Below are 9,938 nucleotides of genomic sequence, written 5' to 3'. Positions count from 1 at the left end.
GTAACCTTGTCGTCATTCCTCAACGGCCAAGAATATTGGGCAAAGTTTTACTTGATTTGGAATTGTTCATTTTCTCTAGGGCGTCCCCATCTGCGCCCATTTTGTGCCCCTTCTGTCGGTCAGTTGGGGGGGGGGGGGGACTCAAAAAGGGCACACATGGGAAAAACACAAGGCGCACTTTATTCCTCTGCTCTTGCAAATGATGTGTCCAGTTGTGTGGCTGTTCCAATTGTCTGGCAAAATAAATCAAGCACACCTCAAGTAGTTCAAATATTTCTTACAGCTTTGTTTTCTCCCCCCACCCCCCACAACATAGCCAAGCCATCAGAGAACATAACGGGAAGGGGGGATAATCCTGTGAAACATAAATGTGGTTTTTGATTGAAAAATTCCCTCGGTGATGCCTTTTTTTTTTTATATATATATATATATATATTTAATTTCAACTTTTCGCTCATGTTGCTATATTTTGCGACCAATTTCAGGTTATTGCTTTGGACCACAAGGGATGGTAAGAGTAAGAAGGCGGGCTTTAAGGCTCATGTTGGCAAGCACATTTGACGGGCGTCGGGAGCAGCCAATGCCTCTCGCCTGTGTGTTCGATTAAGGGGGCGGGGGCTGGGAAATGGATGTTTTAACTGAAGAAACAAAAAAAAAACAAAAAAAAAGATAAAAGTGTACTGTATAGCTTAATGTGTGTGTGAGTATGTTTGTGGATGTAGTATGTGTGTGTGTGGGGGGTGGGGTGGGGGTGTTGGAGGATTGATAATAAACTTAATGAAACAGATTCTCACTCTGTTCAATTTCCAAACACATTGAGGGCAAAATTGTGCATTGATTTTTTTTTTTTTTTTTTTAAAACACCGCTCATTCAAATACTTATGGGATAGCTGAGGTGGCTTTGTTAGGTTTCATGTGCACATTGTTTTATTGCATGGAAAAAAAACAAAAGAAACAGGCCAGACTTCCCGCCCAAGTTATTTTCAAATTTTTCAGCAGGCTTCTTCATTCACATGAGCAAATATACATACAAGAGTTATGGTTGTTCGACATGACGTATCCTTCCAACAAAACTAAAACGCTAACATGACACAAAAAAAAGTTAAAATCGATGTCAAAGTTAAGTACGCAACACATAACAAAAAAAAACTTTTAGTAATAAAATGGTGAATCGGGGATAAAACTTCACAGTGTCATCAAACAGCAAACCTTGACAGTGTGAACATTGTATTAGGTGTTTACAGTATGCTGCGGCCTGGTGGGAAAAAGCTCAAAACCGTGAGCGGGGATGTTATCAGGGAACACAAAAAAAAAAAAAAACAGGAATTAATGGTTGGAAATGGAAGGAATGAATGGAGTGATTTTGCCCCAGAAGCCAGATCACTTCTTAAATGACTTTCCTTGATATCTGTGTGACCAGAGATATACTGGTTATAATCTTCATGTCATCTCCATTAGATGCCACTGGCTCCTGGGTGTCATTTTACACTATACAGGCAAAAATACACTAGCCACAGGCGAAGTGGCTAGTATCTTGTTTCTCTCGCTCCTCCTTTTATCTAGACCAAAAAAATTAAACCGAGATAAGAAAAGTTTCACCAGGAAAACTTAGCAGTGCAATGGAGTTACTGATAACATACTGTATAATATCATAAAGGTGATTTATTAAATAAAAAAAAAAAAAAGGCAATGTCTCAGACTACCTTGGAATGGGTCGAATAGGTAATAGACTACATAAGAAATTCACTTCAGGTAGCTTCACATAAACAAGCCCTAGCAACAAAAAACACGCTTGCAGTTGATCATGATGCCAATGGAGGTAGGTAGCATGAAATGTTTGACCAGTTTTCGACCAATGAACTCGCAGGTATAGCATTTGACATCACTTGATTGGCTAATAGGACTTCAAGGTTTGAGTGAAAACGCAGGGACAGTAGCTCACCCACAGCCATAGACAGACAAGAGGCTCATAACCCCAGTTGTTGATATGGATGAGATTAATGTGTTGATAGTTTTTTTTTTTTTTTTGCATAATTCCACCACATGCTATTTAGTGGGCAGTATGAGCTTTGGGACAAATCGTACATTAGCAGTACCTATAGTCTTATCGGTGGCTCTGTGCTTATGTTGCGTTCACGTCACATGGGGATACCCTCTGAAAGTACTGTCCAAGTAGGAAACTCTTCTCTCCCGTATGACCTGAACGCAGCCTTAGCAGAGGAGGCGGCTTGATTCTTCGAGTCTCCGCGCCTTGGACGCTTAACGGAAGCAGAACGCAGAATTTGGGCGTTACAAAACAACTCGCCGCGACAGTCTGTTAACTTTGAGAGCTAAAATACAATCGTGATCATCTCAGTTTGAGAGGTAAATACACCGAATGAATGTAATCGCCACAAAAAAAATAAAACTTAAAATTATAGGGAAATAAAAGCGGGGCAGTAGGAATCTCCATGAAAAAAAAAGAAGAAATGGAATGTGTCAGAAAAGCTTGAATGACTGGGGAAAAAAGGAAAAAAAAAAAAAAAAACTTAGGTCGACAATAATACAAATTCAAGTGTGTGTCCTTACAGGGATGGTGTCCAACTATTCATGAACGCGACACCACCCGGCTCGTGCTGTAGTGTAGTCATGTTTCTTCAGGTTCAAGCCGAAAGCATTAGGAACCTGAACGAGTAACACTGCGAATGATTTCAACAAAAAAAAAAAAAAACGACTTACTTTTTCTATACCGTCGAGATTTAACTTAGTTTACATTAAGATAGAGTTAATCGATCAATGATTAAAAAAAAAAAAAAATCTACAGTGAATCAGCAACTTAAAAAAAAAAAAAAAAATCAAAATCGAAAACAATATCACAATCAATGTTCCCTTATTGTTAATTAGTAAAAACTCTCAATAGGCATTCTCCGATGAGTCAGACCCCTTCTTACCTCTAGCTGCTCTAGATCTCCGAAAGGTCAGCTTTAGCCGTCGGAAATGTGCCGTGTGGACTGTGGGAACCCACGACATACGGCAAGGTCTACACAACACATTTCCAGAGTTTAAACGTACGCATATATATATATCCGACCGGTTAATAGAGTTAACGTGCCGTTTAACAATCCGGCTGGCTGCGTCTCGATTTCGCTACTCCGCTAAAGTGCACGCTTGTTCACTTTGATTTCTAAAAAAAAAAAAAAAAAAAAAAGGGGAAAAATATGCCGTAAGGTCACTGTGGGCCGCTACGTCTGGGAGAATTTCGGTGGGTTTCGACGGAGAGGTCTAAACCATCTGTTACTTGGAAAGAGAGAGAGAGAGAGAGAGAGGAAATGTGACCATTAATAGAAATAGCTCTTGTGGCGGAAAAAAAGTCCAGGTGTTACGGTCAAAACGCCTTTAAAAAAAAAAACCACCTACACTCTGGGCTTCATCAGATTTGTAGGTGTTCTTTAATGTTTTTCAAACCCACGTGAATGCCTGGACTTGGATTGTTTTTTTTTTTTTTTTTTTTTTTTTTAAGAGGCCTTCCCACGCCACGCTCGTCTACACCGACGCCGATCTCGCACAGACGTAGAAAACATGGGCGGGAGTGAACAAATGGACACTTAGAGCGAAGAGGAGGAGGAGGAGGAGGAGGAGGAGGAGGCAGGCGATCCCGGAGCCCAAAGTTTCGTCCCCGACGTTCAAGCGGAGCGGCCCCTATTTGTCCTTCTTGGATTCCACCTCCTCCCCCTGGGCGTCGGCTCCCTCCTGCTCCGGCTCCTCCTCCTCGGGGACCGGGGGGAACTGCGTCAGGCCGGCCTTGTCGCCGAGGCCGCCCTTGGTCTTGTTGAGCTTCTTGGATTTCTGGTAGAGCTCGTTGAGGTTGAACTCGCGGATGATGTTCTCCTGTTGGGGGGGGGGGAGAGTGACAGAGGGAAGCGTTAACCGGTGAGGGTTTTTGAACGGCGGTGCTGAGATCTTTGCGTTTGAGCATTTTCGTGCCAAAAAAAAAAATGGCGTGTTCCCTCCAGAATTTTTTAAACAGCATTTAGCCCTCGAGACACTAAAACTCTTGGCTTTCGGCAGCTTCAATTCAAACCCTATTCAGTACTTGGTCCGTTACGGTGCGTACGATAATACTTTAGAGATGACGCGAAGCTAGCTTGTAGCGTCCACTTAATATACGCAGAAACCCAAAAGCATTACCATGCACCATAGCAGACTAAATACATAATTATTTCCTCTAATAGTGGCCGGTAGTCAATTAAAAGCCGGGTCTCTGATAATGTCCGGGGCCGTGGTCGACACAAACAAATAAAGTCTGGCCCCAAAGACAGGCCGGGGAAAAAAAAAACAGGAAAAAACAACCGTGGATACCAATAAACTCCTGGTGCCTGTTATATAATGTAACTGTAGTTTGTAGTAACGTACAAGTGCCACAAGATGGCAGTATGCCACAAGATGGCTCGGCCGGTGGAAGTCTCTGGAACGTGCCGTCATCGATTACCGTAATTATCGGTAATGCATTGCAGTAACAAAAAAACAGCTACCTAACGGACCCCAACAGAAGCAGATCAGAAAACAAGGAGGCTTCGTACTAAAATATGAGCAAATATACTTATCAGACAGAGGGAATTAGAAATAAAGGCCTGTCTCTAATATAAGCCTGCTTCCAATAAAGGCCTGGTACCCTCTGCAGCTGAGGTAAATAAAGGCCTGGGCCAGTATTAGAGGAAATACGGTAATAGCTATGTTTCCATCCAGTTGTCAAGCTAATTTTGAACAAATTTTTGAAAAAAAAAAAATGAACTGCTAATTAGGTGCGTTTCCCTCAGCTTGATTTAAGCAAATAAATCAGATCCTGAACATGAGAAACAACACATTGACCAGAAAAATGGTAAGAGTCTTTCAACCAATTAGTATTGTGCAAGTTGTGCAACTCATGGTCATCCAACCAAAAAAGGGACTCAGAGGCTGATCATTCAAAGCCTGGTGTTATAAACAAATGCGTTTCCATTGCCATTTATCACATAACTTCTTTCCCACATAACTCTTCATAACATCCTTTACACCTCAAGGGAGGGTAAGAACTTTTGCCGTTCCGCTCAGCTTCTTTTTCAAAACAAAAATAATCAAATGGAAACAACAGGGAGCTAATGGAAGGTACATTCATAACTACAGTACATGTTCTCAAATTTGTAATTTTTTTTACATCAGGTTATGCTGATTATGTGCTATTGTGTAGTACGTTTTCAACCTGAATAATTGCTCATCACAATATGAATTGAATAAACTGTTGTTTTTTTTTCAATTAACCGTCACTGAACTGAAAATATATTTCACAAGCTGACCTCTGTGAAGCTCCAGGACACGGCTCGGCCCTTCTTGTCCACCTGGGGGCGTCGCATCACCTCCTTCCCTCCCTGGAACAGCACCAAGGAAGGGAGCTGCTTGGACAGGGGAGACGCCGACACCTTGTACCTGGAGAAGGAGACAAAATCATGGAGGATAACATGTTTGTATTTCTAGTCTTCTCCCTCTCTTTGGAGAGACAAGGTGGGTCAATAAGAGAAAGAGGGGGGCGGGGGGGGGGGGGTTAAGATTAAATTAAATGAAGAGACTTACTTCTTGGAAACTTCTCCATACCGTCCGATGTCCACCTTGCCAAACTTGAGACCGGAGCAATTATACCTGAAACACAAGTGTGGAAGTAATTACATTTGCTCTGGTCACTGTAATTGAGTAGCATTTTGTGTACTAGAACTTTTTTTTTTAACTCAGTAATTTTAATTTGACTTAAGAATGTTTGGACAGAAACATTATACTTCACTACATTTTAAACTGCTTCCATGGCAAATTTTGTTGGCTATCTGTATTTCATCAGAAACTGCATCAGCACCAAACCTTTTCAAGGATGTGGAATGTTAAATTAACTACCATGTGACATTAAATGCTCAAAACTTGTCCAAGACATTAGCTTAGTTAACATCCATCCAGCTATAGTATCATTGATTTGTGTTAGCGTGGTTGTGGCTAGCCAGTTCGCTAGCCTTACTAGCTAGTTGGATAGCCAATAGCAACATTATTGAATAACGGGCATGGACATTCTCAGTTTTTTTTTTTTTTTTTAAATCACATATCAAATATTGACATGAATTTCAGAAAACAACATGTACCATATCACATATTGAACTCTGTCATCTTTTTTAAATTGCAAAGATCTCATTCAACTTTGTTTTTTTTAGAGTAACTCTTCAACTTTCAAAACGTTTGAAGTAGTTTAAATCAACTACTTTTGAATTTTACTTAAGTGTATTTTTACACCAGTAAACACCATGCAAACTTTCAGCATGGTAACAGTAAATCCTATTGAACTAGTATATGATGTGACTCTCTCCAGCCCTGCTGAAACCGATGAAAGGAGAATTCACTTTATGATGGATGGATGGATGGATGGATGGATGGATGGATGCGGCCTTACTTCAGGGAGAGGTCGGCGTAGACGGAGGCGAAGGACTGGCACTCCGGCGACCAGTTGGCGAAAAACTCCACGATCCACGTCACGCGGCCGTCTCTGTCCAGCTCCTCCTGAACACACACATACACACACTTCCAATTTTGACTTCTGTATAAAAAAGTAAGTGATGTCCAGACATTTGCTTTTGGTCAAGTGTTGAGTCACTATTGCAAATTTTGGCCATTTTACTCACGTCGATGGTTTTGTCGCTGAAGTATTTGATGTACTCCGGTCCCATGTAGAGAGGAGGCTTACAGGTCATTAGAAACACTGCAAGGCACAGAAGAAGAGAGGAAACACATCAGTATACAACACAAGGACTGTGTGTCTAGGTGATGCAGGCTTACACCTCATTAAAAACACTGCACCTAATACATCACATTACTTCATATTAGGGCTGAACGATTTTGAAAAAATATCTAATTTGCGATTATTTTGACTGATATTGCAATTGCGATATGACTTGCGATATTAGAGGGAATGATCATTTTTACATCATTATTGTCATTCTCATTGAAAAACGTATTAAAATGATTATGGTGTGATTTTTGCGGGGATCTGTACCAAACAAAGATGTTTTCTTAAGTCTAGGGCTGAACGATTTTGAAAAAATATCTAATTGCGATGATTTTGACTGATATTGCAATTGCGATATGATTTGCGATATTAGAGGGAATGATAATTTTTACATCAATATTCTCATTTCCATTGAAAAACGTATTCAGATGATTATGGTGTGATTTTTGCGGGGATCTGTACCAAACAAAGATGTTTTCTTAAGTCTAGGGCTGAACGATTTTGAAAAAATATCTCATTGCGATTATTTTGACTGATATTGCAATTGCGATATGATTTGCGATATTAGAGGGAATGATAATTTTTACATCAATATTCTCATTTCCATTGAAAAACGTATTCAGATGATTATGGTGTGATTTTTGCGGGGATCTATACCAAACAAAGATGTTTTCTTAAGTCTAGGGCTGAACGATTTTGAAAAAATATCTCATTGCGATTATTTTGACTGACATTGCAATTGCGATATGATTTGCGATATTAGAGGGAATGATAATTTTTACATCATTACTGTCATTTTCATTGAAAAACGTATTCAAATGATTATGGTGTGATTTTTGCAGGGATCTGTACCAAACAAAGATGTTTTCTTAAGTCTGTAGAATATGATGTGTAGGCCAGGACATCTCTGCAGCACCACAATATTTCATTTAAAATGCTATTTTGACACATTTCACCTTTAACAAATATTGCGTCTCCTGCGATTGGAAAATTGCAGTAGGCCATATTGCGATTTCAATAAAATTTTGATTAATTTTTCAGCCCTACTTCATATCAACTACAAATCGTTCAAGGGCAATCTCTTTCTCCCCTTGACGTTTTGATTTGTTTGACTGGAAAGTGAACTGACTCGTGTGTGTGTGTGTGTGTGTGTGTGTGTGTGTGTGTGTGTCAGTAGAGACTATACTGACCAATGCAGAGCGTCAGGTAGAGCAGTCCCATCCTGACGTCCAGTCTGAAGAACAGCATGACGTTGGCCACTTTGCTGAACAGGATGATGTTGCCCACATGCTGCTCCACCGTTACTGACATGAAGAGAGAGAGAGAGAGAGAGAGAGAGAGAGAGAGAATGAAGCTTTTCAATTCTGTTTTCCACGTTTTTAAGGCCGCCCCCCCAACCCCCTTACATGACCATCAACGACAAATAAATCCAGAACAAAACACAACATCTACTCACTGGCTCTTCTGTTCTTCATCATGACGATGGCGCTGAGGAACATGAGGATCTCCACCTCTCTCTGAGAAGGGAAAAACATTAGATCTGCATCAGTATCTCACCACTTTCACAACCATGACCAGCCGGGTTAATCAGTCGGCCGCTGCCTTCGAGTGCTGTCGGAAATATCGGAATTAGCAGTTGTGCGCCCTTGAACGACTCCACTAAGTGACCCTTGGGAACGGGGGTGTGGACATTTTCTGTTGACATCAGAGTTGCCAAAATGAGACACAAACATGATGCATAAAACAACTTCCGGCTGAAAATTAAAACATCAGTTACATGTGATGCGTATTTCTCCTCTTCGTTCCGTAAGTAGCTCTTAATTCGTTCAGGGCTGCTTGCTTTCTAAAGCAAAACACCCGCTAAAAACGACTTGTTTACAGGGCCCATTCATTATTTAGTAATTTCAGCCAAAAGCACTTAAACAAGTCGAAATTACAACCTCTGAATTCGAAAGTACGAGCTTATGAAGAGACACTGAAGGCAGCAAGTGTCCGCAATGCAAGCATCACCTTTCACATAGCTGGTGCTTTCAGGAATATAAGCTCCTGCTACAAACTTCAGCCACTAAGTCTGTGTCAAGAATGTGCAAAGCGTTTCCCTTCAGAGAGTACATTATCAACCACAGGCCTCTATTGCAGATGAAATGTCAAGGCAGGCCACCGGCTATTTCTGCACTCTTTATATATCGCAACGAAAATGTAACGCTAATATGTCCGTGGCCTCGATACTGTCCGCTCCCTCGTATCGAGAACGCCATGCCAAACTACATACAGCCAAATATCTGGGAGTTTAATGTTGTCTTGCTTAATGCCTTAACGTGAACCAATTCTAAAAGTTGGTATTTTATTGAAACAGGTGCTGCTTGGTGGATTGTCTACATGCCGAACTTAACAGAAGACCTTAACGATTCGTAAAACTCTTAAATTACGTTTTACCGTTTTTGCAACTTTACCGATAAGCAAGCATTAATAGGCCAGATTTTTTGAATAGGAGTAGGCGTGACGTTCTTCCTTAGAGAGCAGCTCATATCGGGGCTAATGTCATCCTGGCCCTTGTTGCCAGTCAGCCCAACCGTTCCCACATTTGGAGCGCAGCTGTGTTCATCCATTCTCCGGTTAGCTAGTGAACGTCCCTTCTTAAAATGACTAAGTGTTACTTTCTAGCATTTTCTACGGACCCAGTCGAAGTCGCAGGAGTTGCCGTCCTCTCGTTGTGTAGCCAGATGGTCGCAGATGCCAGGCGTCTTGCGGACGGCTAGAAAGGCTACAGACATGAAGAGAGAAGCTACATAGTAGGGCTTCAGCAGCCACTTGTACACCTGCGGCAGGTGGTAGAGGAAAGCGAATAAAGGCGTTAGCAGCGCCATTTCTAGGTCTCTAACGCACTACGACTAAAACGGGAGGTGAACCCCGAAAAGAGTGAGGCGGCCGGTGATGCAACTGTTAGCTAAATGTGAACGGCCGGCTGCTAGCTTGTGTTTTACCAGTGTTAAGCTAGCCAGGATAAATAATACAACTTCCGGTTAGAATTTAAAAAAATAAAAGCCTTCCTTTGCGAGGAAATTCCATACACAACAATACAATATACGTTCTTTTTAATTAATGTAATGCCACTGAATATTTTGACATGCTTTTTGTTGTTCTGTAGTGCACAGCTAAATAC

The 9,938-nt window shown here is 41.2% G+C and overlaps 1 protein-coding gene across 1 annotated transcript; it reads right to left on the bottom strand.

Moving 5' to 3' along the window:
- Nucleotides 1-2,872: 2,872 nt before the first annotated feature.
- LOC139638162 (thioredoxin-related transmembrane protein 2-B) lies at nt 2,873-9,731 on the bottom strand. The gene is made up of 8 exons (XM_071512200.1): nt 9,454-9,731; nt 8,232-8,292; nt 7,966-8,079; nt 6,672-6,748; nt 6,443-6,549; nt 5,587-5,652; nt 5,313-5,442; nt 2,873-3,867 (listed from the first exon to the last, which is right to left on the bottom strand). The coding sequence occupies exons 1-8, from the start codon at nt 9,640-9,642 to the stop codon at nt 3,679-3,681; spliced, it is 933 nt and encodes a 310-aa protein (XP_071368301.1). The 5' UTR covers nt 9,643-9,731; the 3' UTR covers nt 2,873-3,678.
- Between the last annotated feature and the right edge of the window lie 207 nt (nt 9,732-9,938).

This window comes from Centroberyx affinis, unplaced genomic scaffold (assembly GCF_046629955.1).
Source record: "Centroberyx affinis isolate AG114_WGS23_722 - 3 ecotype Tasmania unplaced genomic scaffold, CSIRO-AGI_Caff_v1 ptg006152l_1, whole genome shotgun sequence".
Taxonomy (NCBI): Eukaryota; Metazoa; Chordata; class Actinopteri; order Beryciformes; family Berycidae; genus Centroberyx; species Centroberyx affinis.
Note: the sequence above shows the minus strand (reverse complement) of the source record. Positions and strands in the feature narration are given on the sequence as shown.

Coding starts and splice junctions, on each gene's coding strand:
- LOC139638162 (XM_071512200.1), bottom strand. CDS start 9,642: ATGGCGCTGCTAACGCCTTTATTCGCTTTCCTCTACCACCTGCCGCAG. Junction 6,749..7,965: donor CTACCTGACGCTCTGCATTG/GTCAGTATAGTC, acceptor TGTGCCTTGCAG/TGTTTCTAATGACCTGTAAG. Junction 5,653..6,442: donor TACGCCGACCTCTCCCTGAA/GTAAGGCCGCAT, acceptor CTTGTGTTTCAG/GTATAATTGCTCCGGTCTCA.